A 16,842-nucleotide genomic window follows, 5' to 3' on the forward strand; every position below is an offset into this window, starting at 1 on the left:
CATGGAGACAGGAAGAATTTTGCTCATTGTCCTAACTTGTATCCTGTGGGTCTCTAGACCCATTGGGGATATGTAATTATGTTTAATTCAGTGCGAAAAAGTGAATTTTGCATATGATATCCACTTTAGCGTGCACATCTCACATTTTCAACAAGCTTCAAGTTTCTTTGTGGTGAAAGGGAAGTTTATGTGGAGGCTGAAATCACTTTTATTCACTAAATCTATTCTCAAGTTTCATGTTGCCTGATGCATGAACCTTGAAAGTGGAAATTAACACTTCACTTCCCATTTCACAAGTTGTTACTGGTGGTAAATTAATATACTGCAATTTAGTCAGAGTTTTCACAATTTTATAAAATATCTGAGGAAATACTTATTTTCCACAGAGTAATAGAATTAAAAAATTGATAGCATGCTAACCTGTTCTTAAATGCTTGTTAGCTAGATTGCTAGATTCCAGCAGTTTCCTATCAGCCACCTTGTATTCTTCTTGACTCACAGCTGATGTTGAATCTTTGTTTGTAGAGCTTACACATTGCTCTTGTGACACAGGGCCCCGTCTCATGCAAGTCTACAATATATGCTTGCCTTTCTGAACACCTGTTGCTCCATCGTCCTGCCCCGAGGCAAAGGAAGTCAGGGTCATTACTTTTGCGACACCGGTGGTAGCACTTTAACTGAAATGAACACAAGTAGTTGTATTTTCAAATGATCTGCCCGAACGTTTCTCTTTTAGTTCATTCATAAACACATCGCAACCAGGTGGACGACTTCCTTGACAACATCCGACTATTCCGGTGCTGGGATCACTTGCAGTGGGTGGGCTGATGGTGCTTCCCAAACACTCACGCATTCCTCATGCCCCCTCACTGCTGACTGGCATCCTGCCTAGACCTCAAAAATAACTCCCAGCTCCTGATAGAGAAACAGGCGGCAGACATTTGTCACCTGGATTAGTTGTTCAAACGTAGATTGAAAGCCACATAAACATGGTAATTATGAGGTGCTCAGTTTTTTTGTGCTGTACATAGACCCATTATTATTATGGTTTCTCCATAAGTGTCTTACATGAGTGGTGGGATTAACACGCTTTTCTCATCAAATTGAATAAAGTTGGCAATATATAATTACACTTAAACAAATTAATTTAGACAGGCATGGGGAAGCTCTGGGTGTTAATGTCTTTATAAATAACCCTTAAAGATGTCTTTTCTTCCAAACATTATATTTGACTGTTTTTTGATTTACTTCATCACTAATATTTAATATTAGAGCGAAAATAAAAATGAGTCACAGTCTGGTCAGTCTGGTCAAGCCATTTGGCAGCAGCAGTAGATTAATGTTGACTCTGAGCCTCGGGGAAGAAATAGTTTGTCACTGAAACTGTTGCCAAAGGGAACTGTGCAGAACAAACTTGATGTGACCCCATATGAACCTCAGCCACCTGTTGGAGCAGTTTCACATCTGCAGATAGGTAACCATGGTAAAGCTCTGAAAAAGGTGCAGTTTATATTGTTTTGCAGAAATGTATATGTAACTTACATTGATTTTAAATTGTTAAAACTGAATAAAACACAAGTCTTTTCTCATCTGATTTGTTACAGGCCTGAAGCTCATCAAGCTGTATTGTTAGATCCCCAGAATGCATTCATGATTAAGTTTAAAACTATTTACATCTGGATTCACTTGCAAACCTTGATTATCAATTAAATATAACACAGAGATTTGAATTTCTTTAGCTTTGAGTAAATTAAGTCTGTGAAAGTAAAATAGTGACTTGCTCAAACCTGAGGTATTTTTTGGGTAATTTTTTGCAATTATTTTTCTTGAGATAAGGAACCAGGAGTGGATTCTTTCCCTAAATAATGTTCCATACTTTCACTTTCTGGACAGGGGAGAGAAAACTTAATCACTCTGACCATCTTTACACCCTCAGCATGGGGGATGATTTTTTATTTATTTTTTTTAATATAACTCATCTGTTTATTTTTTATATATGTTTAAAGTTCTGCATAATTAAGTTGCGTTACCGCTTTGAGTGACAGGTGACAGTTAAGAGGTGTCAGAGTTCGTTAGCCACTGGCAGTGGTCTCCCTACTAATCCTCACCTGGAGCTAATGACATCGTCACAGCTCACAGAGTTTTTGAATGATTTTGTATGCAAATAACACCTGACTGATTTGCTGCATTTCCTAACATGTAGTTAACATGAGATGTAATTAATTTATGTTAGTTAGCCTAGAAGACCACATCCACATATTGTGAACTTTCATTTTGCTTAAATATAAGTGTGACTGTCACGGCTAATTTTTTTAATTTTTTTTAATTTTTTTTTTTTTAAATGAATTAAGGTGGTTAATAAAACATCTGTTTCTGTAACATGTTGCAACTCCAGCCTTCCTTATTCCTAAAATCCCACCCTTTTTCATCTGCAGTCACTTGACTACATGTTTACTTTTACATTTTATAGGCTTAATTCTAGATGCATGTGTTTGGATTTGAGATTCTTTTACATCTTAGAGTTGTACAACAAGTCAGTGGCCACACGGCAATATGTTTATTTATTTATTTATTCCAACCGTATATGCTTTATATTAAAATGTCACTGTCAACTGAACATACAAGTAAATCATATTATATACTATTATGTTTTATATTCATATTATTATAAACCATGTTTCAGAAAAAAAGGAAAAAGGCCTCCAGCATCATGAAGGACGACGCCCGCCCTGCACACACACTGTTTGCACCCCTCCCCTCAGGTGGAGGAGCGTCAGGAGCAGAACCACCAGACTCAGAAACAGTCATTTTGATGTTTTGTCTTTGCTAACACAGCCGTAGCCTTGCTCGAAGCCTAGCCTAAAGCTAATTTGTTAGCTGGCTAAATAGCTTGTTAACCACTGCAGCTATCTGGCCAGCTATGTTGGGCTCCAACACCAAACATATAAATTAAAAAAAAAATCCTATTAATTATCTGTTCTTGCAGCAAAGCAGCCAGGTATCATTTGTGTTCAAAGCGAAAAAGCAAAACCTCAAACATAGTGTTGTCATTAGCTCCAGGCGAGGATTAGACAACAGCTACCGGCTAATGATCCCTGGCAGCTTCCAACCGTCACTGCTCAGTCAAATTGAAATTAATTAGGCAGAATTGCAAGACCTAATAATAAATAAATGGATGAGTTGAGTCGATGAATAAGTAAAAAAAAACACACAAACACACAGTTGCCATGAATTGTTTAATATTGTAAAGTTGGACATTTAAACATTTAAATGGGTGTCTGTGGATTTCACTACCACATGGGAAACACATGCAATATTACCAAATCACGGGTGGAATATATTGGTCTTGACAAATCAGCCGGTTCTGAATAAATACTTCTTCGAATCTGTTGCAGTCACCCCATCAACATGAGACGCATGGCCTGAGGGTCGGACAACCTTCCTCAGGGCTGCCAGGGTAGCCTTCCTACCCTGATGTCACCGTTGCCAAATGTTGCATAACCCCCTGTTGTGAGCGTGCGAAGGTTGACCTTGGCCTCAAATATCTGTCCTGTCATGGTCCTCGGCTATATGTTTGTAACAGAATCCAGGACTCATTAGAAACGTGGGGGTGATATACAATTAAAGTTATTTTACACATTTACTCTACTTCCTGGTAATGCTGCTAGCTCTGTGTAACAAGTACACAGCTTGAGTACAGTCTCATTTCTTACCCATGCTAACTGCTATCAATACCATTCTTCAGGGAAATATTATAGATTATAAACACTGATCAGACATAACATTATGACCACCCTCCTAATATTGTGTAGGTTGCCGCTTGTGCCTCCAAACTGTTTTGACTGGAGGTTGAAAACATTTCCAAAGCTTTTTTCTTTCTTTCTTCACAGTTGTGACTCATCAGAGAATAGACACAGGCCTTCTGAGGGTGTCCTGTGGTGTCTGGCAACAGAACGTTATTAGTGGTGGCCTTTGGGTCTCATTGGTTTAAGTGATGGGCCTCTGTGGATCAGGCTCGTTCCAGTGCTTGATTAGTCTGGGATTTAGGGAATTTGGTGCGTGTCCGTGTCAGGCTGCATCCTGCTGGGGATGGCTGCTGCCTTCAAGGAGTATAATTGCTAATTGCTAGGGTGGGGTGGGGGGTGCCTGGTCTGGTCTAGGTGGGTGGTACATCCACGAAAATGTCAGGTTCAAATGCAGAACACTGAATTGTCACACGATGGTCGATTTTATTTACTTGATTATTTTATTTACTACTGAGTAGTTTGTGGCTGATTGGTGTATATTACCTGTAGCATTTCATGTTATTTGTGTCCCTGAAATTAACAATATTAATCAGCTTGCCTGAACACTATGAACAATGTACTAGTTTGTATAAATAGTTACATATAAGATTGTTCAAATTCACTTTAGCTTTTCTTTTATTAAATATTAAAAATTATTATTTTTTAATAATGGAAATGCTCCATTGTGGATATTATATAAACAACATTATAAATCTCAGTTTGAGAGAAAAATAAATAAATAACTACCCTGGGTAAAAGGGTAAAAACCTAATGTTAACCAAGGTATTTATAGGTATGACGGGATTAACTGATATGTTTTTGTTTGGTCAGTAATTATGTTCCAAGAACTTGTTGCCAGGTCATATTGCAATGAGGAACTTTGCTCGTGTCAAGGCGGCGCGGTGAATCCTAATGAAGCAACCTGACTGATAAGGAGGCTCATCTTATAAACGGAGCGGCTCCTCGAGCGGACCTGCGCATCCACTTGTTGAGTTTACGACAGCTCACCGCCGCAGCCGCACTATTTAAAGAGGCAACGACATGGCACACGGGCTGGTCAGACGGGAGTCGGTGGAAACGGAGATGCACAAGTCCGAGGAAAAGGGGAAAAACTTCGTTTACACGAAGAAGAGGGGCTATGAAGTCACCCGAAACCCCCTCCTGAACAAGGTGAGTGTAGGTGCAGCGCGCGTCCGAGTTTTTTCAGCTCGTTTCCACTGAACGAGGTTGAGGAGTTAGCTGATGCCTTCAGGCGCTGTGGGAAATTTTAAACTCTGAGTACACCGGCTTAGTTAGTCTACTCTTCGGTTATCATTTTAATAGGCTAAAATGGTCACATCCTGTTACATAATTCCCAGAGTTTGGAGGTAGCTCTCAGAGATTAGCTGCTGGCCCATAACAATCTGCGACTGACCGATGACTGACTGCAGCGCTAATGGAAAAAAATTCACACCTGAACAAAAACATGACTGAAGTTTTTGACACATGCTGATTAATGGGCTTCTTTAAGTGCGCACACACAAAGCAACAACTAAATATATTAGAGTTATGAAGCATATATTTGATCATGTAAGGCTCCTTGTTTTGAATCTGGACCCCCGATGGACTCATAGAGGAGCAAGTGAACGTAGCATTAGCCAGGAGCTTTAGGTATCCGCTTTAGACGCGGTTATATTTAGATTTAAAGAGGCGCTGCTGCCCCACAGAGAGGGGCTTTTGTTAATATTGCCATGCCACCTATTGTTTTATACAGACAGCAAAGGCAGTGGGGTATAAAAAAAAAAGAAAAAAATGATGACTCAGGCTCTATGAATATTTAATATTGTTATTGTTTTATGTCTTTTACTTTCCTTTCTTAAATGAGGAACGGGCTCCAGTTGGAAAGTGCCTAATCATGCAAAAAATAATGCTGAGTTGCTTCCTTGTAGATCAGGAGACAGTGGGCTGACCGTGCATGTTGTTGTGTGGAAAATCCAAATTTTAAATATTATTTGCATGACCAGCATTTCCTGTTGCATTAACTTGTTGTGTTGATTCCCATGCCTCCCTAAACAATAAGCCTTTTTAGCCCTTCCAGTGTTTTCTCCCATTTTTTTTTTTTTTTTTTTTTTTGAACGGTTGGGGCCTCAGGGGTCAGGCTGTGGTGACAGGGTCTCTGTCCATGGTGCTGATTGACCTTCAAAACAACTGAATTCAGGGGTGTTCATATACCAAGTATGCTCTGAAAACACAGAGTATCAACCAGCTCCTCTGTGTCGGAGTCGACGTCATCTTAGAACTCTTGTACTCTTTATTTTTTGGCCCCTCTGGTCTTTTTTTTTTTTCTGTCACAGATGTTTCAGTTTTGCAAACTACACGACATTATTGACAAATTTAGACTTATTACAAGGCCAGTTCTCATTTATTTGACTATGTCCAAAATAGGCATCCAGGGAGCTATTCACTTTCTTAGAGTGAAAGTTGTCCCTGACTGATAAAGCTTGCAGTCAGCTGAAGGAGCCTGCCTGCCTGGGGGCTGATAAGTGAGATAGCGGAGTTCAAACAGGCCAGTGTCTGTGGGGTGAGGAGTGGTGAGATGGTTGCTGCACAGTGGCCTGTTTGTTTGGCAGGTTAATGACTCCACTCCTTGGAGCACCAAATTGAGCGCATGAACCCACGTGTGTTTGCTCTTCTGTGTGCAAGTGTGTCTGGTGTACCAGGCCGAGGTGTGTTCGGACACAGTGTGACCATTGAGAGCAAATTAGGGCAACCTTTGTAATGCAGATGTATCCGACCAGAGATTTAAATGTCACGTTTTGTTGTACAGAATTTGTGAAAGCTTGAATTCGAAATGCATTGTGTTAGTTCAAACAGTTAAATAAATGCCCTGTGTGTAACATCAGTTTTCCTCTGCTTTGACTTTTATGCTTAGTCACACTTAGTGGGCAGTTAGTGCAAAGAGGAAGGAGGAATGATGCAACGTCCAGCAAATAATAGGGAAATGTGACCCTGGAGACACAGCCCTGCAACAGTGCATTGTCAATATTTTACAGCTTTCCTAATAATGACTTTTCTTGAAGAACCTGCTGGCTCAACAATGACATATTTTGAATATCCATCTTATCTTGATGCTTGTTTTACCTGCAAGGCAGCCTTAGACAACATATCTGGCCACATCCATGTCTGTGATGTCTTTGTCTTTTACCTCTAAAGCTGCCTTTCGCCTCTAGTTGTTGTCCCACTTGTCATTATGTTCAACTAGTGTGTGCATTCTCTTCTACTTAGCGTGTCAATTTCTTGTTCAAATGCAATCACGGAGCGTCATTACTAGGCATTTTATTTCATGCTAGGTTCAAACCTTACCCAGTAGAATGTTATCTGCATCTCCTGTCAGTAGGATAATGTTGTGGCTGATCTGTATATCAGTGGTTCAGAAGCAGGGGCTGTTCATTTCGCAGACCGATTCATACCAGCTTATCCTCAGCGGAAAAGCGACTGTACTTGTTGTCAGTCTAAGTGTGTAGACGAAGTCTTGCAACTGAACCGGGGACTTTTCGCCACGGTCGCGAAGAAAAACACCAAAAGAAAGAAACTTGTTAGAGAAAGGAGAAGTTTCCTTGAAGCATGTGTTAAACATTGTGAAAGAGTTTACTTGAACCCAAGCCGTGATTTTGTTTCTCTATCTGACTAAGCGGTTTCGTTGCCCAAACCCAACCAAACAGTGACTGAAAACAAAAACAACACTCCAAAAAGAAAACGGCGATCCGTTCCAGGAAACAAAGTTTCTTGGGTGAAAGCAATGGAAATGGCCCTCCACCACTCCTCCTTCTAAGAATGAAATCCCTCTTTATACTTCATTGCATTGTGTCAATTGACCGATTACATCATTTACTTATGAGCTCATGTCAATTCATTACAAATTTTCCACGGGCACATATGCCCAAAAATACCTATCCCATTCCTGCAAGCACATTTATGCTTCCAAGTTTTTACACCAATGTGCATTGGCATCTTTTCCACTGTTTAGCCAGGTGAAAGCATGTCACTTCAAGACTTTTTAGATGGTTGCTGGACTGAACGGAGTAAGTTCAGGTGTACAAAGGGATATTTTTACAGGAAAGCTGTTTTCATAGTCTTACAGCTCCTTTTCCAGTGACTGTGTTTGGGGAGAAAAAGGCTTTTGGGTCATGTGAGGAGCCCAGTGTAGTAACACAACACAGATGCTTCACAGTTCCTTGGATCTTTGTTAATTCCAGCTGCCATCGTTTTCTGTTACGGTAATTTGAAGAGATTGAAATGCCTCGCTGGTTTGATTTGAAATACTTTTTTTTTTCTTTATACTCGAGAGCAGATTGTCCGTCTGACGTAGAGGTCAGTCTGGAGGCCTGTAGCTCTGGCGCTGAGTCCTGGCCTAGTAAACTGTTTGTTTACATCTCAATTTACACCTTTGGGCCTTGAATGGACCCAGTGTACAGCAGGGGTCTTATAAGGGCTAGATAGCTTGACCTAAATTCACGTGGAAGCTAAACCCTGCCTGCCACTTAAAGACGTTGCACCACGTTTTGTCTGTTTTGACCAAAGTTTGTTATAAGCCACCCCTCAAATATTCAAATCCATGACCTTTATTTTGGAGGACTGAATCTTTGGATGAACACTTTGGATGAATGCATTTCTTCCTCTTTCTGCACATTCTTTCTTCTGAGCGGTGTTGGGACTCACTGTTACGACTTGCGCCGCCCTTTGTTCTTCACTTTACAGTGCAGCTTTTCATCTCGCTCACAAGTTGGGCGTCTTTAAATGAGCTCGGTATGTGTTGTTTTGGAACAAAGTGTGGTCTAATAAGATTCATTAGGAGCCTTCTGTGACCGTTTATACTCAGCTGTTTTTATCTGGCCGCTGTAAACTAAAAGATATTTTAACCAAAAGTGAAATTGTAGAATCTTCAGCAATTTTATGTTATTAAAAATGTATTTTTGTGGTTTGAGGTGATGCGAGGACAAATATATTCCAGAGTGTAGCGTTGTAGTTAATAAAAGTTGTTGGTTGTGTCTGGTAGACTTGACATCAGTTTGCTAAAGTGAGCCTGGACAGGTTGGAGTAATAGCAGAAAAAAAGGTTTATTATGCTGCGAGGCTAACCATTCACTCTCGGGCCCTTACATGAGCTAGGGAAGGAAATTGGAGGAGAAGGTAGGAAGTGACGGCTAAAGCGTGTTAGTGGCCACGGCACAGGCAGGCTTCTGTGGCTCTGGCAGCGGCTCGTTGTTGCTTTCCTTCTGATTTCAGCGAGCCCCCTGGGCACGAGGTGTGTTTACCCCCCTCAGCTGGCCCACTTCACCTCTAACAGGAGCCAGTCACAGCACAGCCCTGCTAATTGATACTGAGGGATCCAGCGGTGAAAGCGGCCTGTCCTCACGTCGACGGGCTTCGATTTCCTTTTAATCTCTCCACACATGCGCGTGTACCTGTGCGGCAGATGTGTGGACACACAAAGCTTCACCTTAACTCTTAACTCTCCCCTCCTCCCTGTCCAGAGGTGGAACCGGATATTATAGGTGTGTTTTGTGCACTCGCCGTTGCAATAAAGAGATGGAGTGGGGTGCGCGGCGTAGAAAGGGTCCTCTGTGGCGCGAAGAGAGCGCTGGCCACGCTCCACAGAAGTCCTCTGTCTCTCTGTTTGATCGCACCTTAATGAGGCATCTGTGTGAATCTCTGTCCTCAGTGCGTCCCTCTGACGCTGGTTCCGCCTGCTGCTGCTGCTGCCGCTGCCTTGAAAAGCAACAACAACAACAACAAACTCCTTAAAAAACGCTCTCGGCACCCGATCGGGGATGCTGTTTCACCTCAAACACTGAACTGTGCTGCCGGTGTGTCAGCGCCCCAACAGACGCCCATTCAGCGGCTCAGCACCGTAGGTGACGGCGACTGTAACAAGTGCAGTCGGTCGTAAAGTTCGAGGGTGATAAGAACCGCAGCTCTTGTCTGACTTTTTTCTCTTTCAGTCTCTTGCATAACACCAGTCACGCGCCGACAGTTTGTACAACCTTCAAATGCAAGAGACTGTGCCGCTGAGTGACAAATGTTGTTGTCATTCATGCTTTTCAGTTCTATAAACTCAAGTCGATCCCCTTGATTTTGTTTATTGAGGTCTGCAAAATCACGATCACGCTTCATTTAAGCATTTGAGTGGCGAGTGAAATGAAGATCCTAACTCCAGACAGCTCCACAACTGGATGCCCCACTTCTAACCACAGGCTCCAGACATGACATTGCAATATGGCCTTTCAGATGAAAGGAAACGAAAATTAAGAAATTGTGCTTTTGGCAGGCTCTGAACAGCAGTGTATCAGATTGGGCAGTGAGGATGTGCTGGTATGCCGAATGGTGATGATCCTGATAAACCCCACAAGCAACTGGAAGCCATTAGGCTCTCACGTGGGGTTTACTTCGGTTTGGCCGCTACACTCTGCAACTTTTGCTCCCAGACACTTTCACCCCTCTTGCCAGGTTTTTGTTTAATGGGGAACGACGCAAATAAATTTAGTGACAAACAAAGCAATGGTAGCAAATATTGCTGGTTTAAATTCTGTTCTCTCATTTGGCTGTATGTCGTGCTTTAGTTGGTTTCCTCTGTGCGAACGTTCTCGGTTTTTCGTGTGAAACACAATGTGCTCCAGCTGGTCTGTGTCTACATCAGGCCTGGTAAGACTTTTATGAGAATGCACGCTCTCTAAATGAATTATGTCACACCCTTGAAAAGAGTGCCAGCGCCAAAACACTGTGATGACCTGATTAGCAATGTAGAGTCTTGATTCCTACTGAGTCAAGTGTCAGCATGACACAAGGTTATTTTATGGACATCCTTGTGCGTAAAAAAAGCTTGTTCTCACAGTTGTCTGTGTCGGTGAAGTATTACAGCAATGCTGTGTTTGTGCGGCGGGCCCATGTTCCCATGGGCATCATTTTCTGCATTTATCATTCTTAATCACTAATCTAAACATGCTAATTTGGACAAATGTCACATTTTTCACCCAACAATGCTTAAACACTTCAACATGATGAAAAATACGTCTGTTTCTTTCTTGTTTCTTGGGAGTTAGATGAGTGGATTGATTCCCCACTCGGGTATGTGTGAGGGGATCTGGAGAGGGTTGACTGTTAGCCTAGCTTAGCATAGTGACTGTAAAAAGTGTCTGGAAACAAGACTCGAGAAAGTAGCTGCAATCACTGCAATCTTTGATTTGATTTGATCAAAAAATGAACTTTAGAGATACATTTAGCTACATTTGGTTAAGCTATATTTGGTTTTCCTCTAGTTGTTGCTTCTAGTGGTAATGGTGGCTGCGGGTTTAATGTAGTAAGCCTAAACTCTGGCTTCATATTTGTCATATAGACAGAAGAGCTCTATCAATCTGCTAATCTCATTCTGGGCAAGAGAGAAAAGAAGCATCTTTCCCCAAATCTTTGCAGTTCCTCTTAACTGCAAACGTTTAAATCTCAAAATCTTCAAGACCTTTAAATAATTAAAGATCTGGAGCTTGATAGCACTGTGCAAAAAAACATTAGCCACATTGCTAGTCACGTTTTTTCAATCTGATGAGCATGTGAGTCTTCCAAATACAATTGCATATGAGGTACTTAATTTAATTTCATCTCCTCTATCTTGCCCCTGTAAGACAGTGGTTAGGTGACGTTGGACTGCCTGATGTTGGCAGTCAGATTAGAAGCTATCGTTTAACTGAGACTTCACGGACAACAGCTGCACTCGTCAACCCCCTCGAGGATGTGGACCACAGGGTTCTATGGATATGTGTGTGTCATATATTTATGCACGTGTGTGGGTTTTGCCAGGTGCGGGCAGGTGCTTCAGGTCGACCACACGCAACGCTAGCGACCAGACATTCCTCCGACAGACTGGAGTGGATCGGCCAGACGGAGGAGAGAAAATGCGGCCTCGTTCCCCTCCCGTGACCAACCTGCAAACCCGAGCTTCGCACACACACAGAATCATTGTTAACCTGCTGCCCCATAAGTGGTTTTATCAGTGTTTTCTTCGGTGCTGGCCCAAAATAAACTGAGTGTAACACGATCAGATTGTCAGTTCAACAGTCCGCACACGCACTTCTGATGTTTGTTCAGCCGCAGATCCTTCACGACAACCCCTCCCTCCTCAGCTCACTTTTGTGTTTTTCTGGTGAGATGGGTCCTCATTCATGTGAGTACAACGGAGAAGCCATTAACTTGTCCCAGACAGAAAGAGGGGGACTGTCTGAGCCTCATCACCTTCCTATGAAGCACATCTCAAGCATCCCACCTCCTTCAGCATGCCACTTTCCCCTCCTCTCCTCCTCAATGCTGCTTTTGTGCGTTATATTAGTGCAGTGTCATGTCTTAGCGAAGGTACATCACAGAGAATTTAAAGGCAGTATTTTGTTTCAGTGTTCTTCAGAATGTGGATGCGTGGCCATTATATGCAAATGTTTTTTTTTTTTTTTTTTTTTCTTTTCAGGAGAGATGGCTATCACTGTGAATGATCCAGTGCAGACTGACAGGTTATGTGAAGTGGAAGCAGAAAAAAAGAGTGGGTCCGTATTAATGGGCTCCAGTTAAAAGGCTAAAGGCCCGGTCACGTCTGCATTCAGACAGCTGAGACTGTGCAGCAAAATCCCTTTGTGCCTGGTGAATAGCTCTGATCAGTGGATTTGCTTGGAAGGAAACAAAATGTTCTTGTTGTTGGGTCCAACTTTGATTAACTGAACTCAAATTTGAACTGACCAATAATAGCGTGCTGTCTTTTGAGGGGAATACAGAGGGAAGCTATTAACAGTGCTGCACTGACCGCCTTTATTTGACCTCATCTGTGTTAGTATAAAGTGCTCCACAAATGGAAAAGCGTACATATATCACATGGACTTTTAACCTATTAAGGTATGCAAATGTGAGATTTCGATAGCTTTACATTTAGGCATACCATACAGCTAAATGACGATTGGTAAGCTCGCTATCTTAAAAAAAAAAAAAAAAAAGATTAAAACAAAACGCTCTTGTCTTAATTATAGGAAATGATGATTAATAGCAGAGACAAAATAGCACGACGTTTGGAAAACTGTTATGGCTGCCATTAGCGCTCACCTGGCAGCCTAGTGCAGCAGTACTTACCTTGCCAGTATATTCTAGCGCTTCCATCCATCACGTCCAAAACACATTTAGGATATAGATTTTTCTTTTTTCTTTTAAGTGAGAGGCCGTGACATTTACTGGAGCATGCCTGCTCAGTGAGGATACAAGCTTTTTTCATCCCCCCACCCCCCACTTTTTTTTTTTCCTTTCACGGTGCATTCACACGCCTGGCCGCTAAGTAGGTGGTCATTTGGACAGCGCAGATTTCTGTCATCACAGAAACTAGCAGGGGCAACAGGGAAAACCCATTTCACCGTAAGGCTTGACATTTGTACGACAGGTCGGTGCTGAACAGAAGTTGCAGACAGAGGTGGGAGAGGCCTGTTCGCTCCTTGTGGACACAGTGCGGAAAGAGCAATGGTGCAAAGTCGGATTTAAAAATGCCCTTCTGGGCATTGACACCAGTATTAGCTGGGTATTTTGAGACGGCTTTTGAAATTGGATTGGCTCTCTGTGGGACTACAAAGAGATTAATTGGAGATTTCCTGTTCTGTTAAGGCAGTTCAGCCAGTGGACGCTTCACTGTCTAAGTAGACATCTGTCTTATCAATGCAGCTCGTGGCTGGTTGTTATTTTACTTGGATGACTGGATGAAGGATTACTTTAAATTGTGTCTTTTGTCATGGACCCTTTCCACATGACACAGCTGTGGAATATTACTTGTTGGTACAGAAAATGGCTATGCGAATCAGATTTCAATGAAAGAGAGTCACAAACTTCTGTCAAGTCGGACATGACTGTCAAAGCCCAGTGCTGTTACCCAAAACATGGTAGAGTAATGCTGAGGCCTTACTAGCCAAAAGCGAATGTTTGTATCCCCGGTTTCACAGACTGCTGATTTCTAAAGGGCCTTGGACATTTTCCCGGCAACACTCAGGCTCCTAAGGGACCTGGACTGTGGAGAATGAAAAGGGCTGCCTCAAGGGAACTGGATGTGTTTGAAGAGCCCTACATGTCTGCTACCTCCACCCACTTTAAGGCTGCCCTCCCTAAGTCAACAGCAGCTCGGTTTTCAAGGCTGTTGGACCAACAAGTGTGTCTGTACATTCACTAGTTGACACCTCCTGATTTAAGAAGCCCTGCGCTTCGAATGTTTGCTCGAGAGGAGGAATTTAAGACGATCTTTTTGGTCAGTCTCAGAACTCGGAGTTGGGAGTTGAGCTCGTGACTTATGAAAGTGAGTTGTGAATTGACGGCATAGTTTTTTTTTTTTTTTTTACGCTCTCGAAGTGCAGAGACTTGAAACTCTCTTTGAGTCATCTTTGTTTCTTGTTATTCCAAGACTTTCACTGCCATCATTGAAATTGAAATGTACAGTAATCCTTTAATGAAATAAATTAAGTCAAATAAAGTGGTCAAAGTACGGCAATGCCTGGTTAGTGTTACATAGTTTGTCGTTTGTGGACGCAGCGAAAGAACGATCACTCCACTGGTTGAGGTACAAACAGTTAGGTGAGCGTTCTTTTGCTGTCGCTGCTCCCAGACCGTGCAACAAACTGCCCCCCAACATTTGCACCGATACTGATCCCAGTGTTTTTAAATCAAAGCTGAAGACCTATTTTTTTTTTATTTTAGAGTGATGTTTAATTCTGACTAGGACAGTACTTTGTCTGTTTTACTTCTGGAAAGCTTTTAATATTCTCCAGCACTGTAGCACTTTTCAACTGTGGTTTTATGTATTGTTTTATGGCTTTATTGTAAAGTCATATAGTTTGTTCAAAAGCCATGTTTGTTCATTGTAAAGGGCTATACAAACAAAAATTGATTGATTGATTGATTGATTGATTGAATGATTTGGCCTTGGTTTTACTTTACAATTAATCTTTCTTGGAACTCTGAATGCTTTGTAGTCATACAGGAGCATTTAAATAAGAAGGAGTTCATGTCTTTTGTTTTATGCGTTTTTTTTTTTTTTTTAGCCCTTTAAAGTGATCTGAATCCTGAATCTAAGTATACACCAATCACCCACGACATTATAACTTTAAACCATTGAAACATAATACTGCGTAGGTCTCCCCTGTGGCTTTGAAACAGTTGTGACTCATCAGAGAACGGACATGGCCCTTGTGAGGGTGTCCTGTGGATCAGGTTTGTTCCAGTTCCTCCCACAGATACTTGAGTTGGTTGGGATCTAGGTCAACACCTTGTGTTGTGTTTCATGTTTTTTGGAGTTGCTCCTAAACCGTTTTTGTGTGTGTGCCTGTGTCAGGCTGCATCCTGCTGGGGATGGCTGCTGCTGCCATCAAGACGTGTCATTGCTTATGTGATGCAGATGCCTTGTCTGGTCTAGGTGGGGGATACGTGTCTAATTAGCATCCACATGAACGCCAGGTCCAAAATTGTCCCAGCAGAACATTATAGTGTCACAAGATGGTTAATGTTATTTACTTCTCTTGTCAGTGACTTTAATGTTGTGTCTGTGTTTGGTGTCAGGTTGTACATTAGCCAAAAAGCTCATGTTGTTTATACAGAGGCAATAGCACTCACTCCTCGAAAGTAGTGTTAACATCAACATCTGACTCAAAAGCAGGTGGTTCAGTCGTGAATGTCTCGAGGATGAAGTCACTGATCATTTTTTTCTCATTGCTTTTATCTGATTGCAATATTAGGAGCACAGTACAGCACCAACCCTAGTCACCCTTCTGATTGATGCGTTTGGCCCTCTGAACAAAGTCTGACTGCTAATGACCAAATTTGTTTTGGAATGTGAGTACACATGGTGACCTGACACGGCACATTTGCTGGGAGGTATTCATTGGGAAGAGCTTAGTCAGGCCGTAGGATCCTGAGAGGAGACGTGTGGAAGCTGATGGCTGCTCTTTCTCTTCCTCCTGAGAGGAAGGGATGGATTTACAGGGCTTTATTCTTAGGGCAGTCCTGCTGAACCCTGCTACGGCTGCCATTTTAGCAGGAAACAGATGGGGAGAGGGGGCATCTGGCCTTCGCTGAAAAAATCTAGAGGCTTTGGACACAATAGAGAAAGCGGCTACGCTGAACCATATTCAAAAGAGGGAGCTTAAACGGCTACAAAAAACAAAAACAAAAGAGACCCCACTGACAGCATTGCCAGTTAGCTTCACATCTAATTATATTATTATCACGCTTTGTACTTTATTCGGTACAATTTTCCTTTAGATATTTAGAACCTTTACCTCCTCTACAGACGTACATAGATTAGCCTTTAGATTACATATCAGCTGTATGAAGTCTCAGGGGCAAATATTTGTCGAACTCACTGACCCATTTTACTTCTTTACATTGACGTCGTTTCCGTTCTGCTCTACAAATTATTAACGGCCTCTTTGTGTGTTTTATGTGACACCTATGCCCCGTACATTCTTGCATTTTTTCTTGCAAATTGTGAAAGGCGGACACATGCCAAATGTAAAGATTAGACATGGAGTATAAATTCCAGCCTTCCTACCGCAAACTACTGGAAGAAACTTGCAGCTAAGGGTGGACAAAGTTCAAAACATGTGATTAACTGTAGGTGCATGGGGATTTATTTATTTTTTTCAATCCATCCCTGCATCTAACATTTCAATATGCACTCTTAGACATCCCTGGTTGTTGTCTCATGTCTTGCATTGAATGAGCCATTTGTGTAGCGCTTCGTACAGGTGGTCTGGTCTTTCTCCCTCTGGCAGGTTTATTAGGCTTGTCGTGTGCTGCTGTCTGTCACCGATCTGATTGGAGAGGAGAAAGACGAGAGATAATGAGTTGTCACCGATTGCCTGTAAACCCACCACAGGCTGTCAGTCTGTGTCAGTGCAACAGGAAAAGCAAGTTGAACGGAAGTGCAGTAGGAGCCCGTGATATTAATCTATGGACAATCACGTACCCTGACCAATGACCCACATGGCGTTGGTGTGGTAGTTCATCAAAACACGTGACCTTAT

The 16,842-nt window shown here is 42.1% G+C and overlaps 1 protein-coding gene across 1 annotated transcript in view; it reads left to right on the plus strand.

The window, feature by feature from the left end:
- The first annotated feature begins 4,738 nt into the window (after positions 1-4,738).
- The window catches only part of me1 (malic enzyme 1, NADP(+)-dependent, cytosolic), a 74,535-nt gene continuing 62,431 nt past the window's right edge, over positions 4,739-16,842 (plus strand). Inside the window, exon 1 of the mRNA XM_047599316.1 lies at positions 4,739-4,955. Coding sequence (XP_047455272.1) covers positions 4,827-4,955 — 129 coding nt within the window. The 5' untranslated portion in view covers positions 4,739-4,826. The remainder of the gene's footprint in view (positions 4,956-16,842) is intronic.

This window comes from Mugil cephalus, chromosome 11 (assembly GCF_022458985.1).
Source record: "Mugil cephalus isolate CIBA_MC_2020 chromosome 11, CIBA_Mcephalus_1.1, whole genome shotgun sequence".
In the NCBI taxonomy this organism is placed as follows: domain Eukaryota; kingdom Metazoa; phylum Chordata; class Actinopteri; order Mugiliformes; family Mugilidae; genus Mugil; species Mugil cephalus.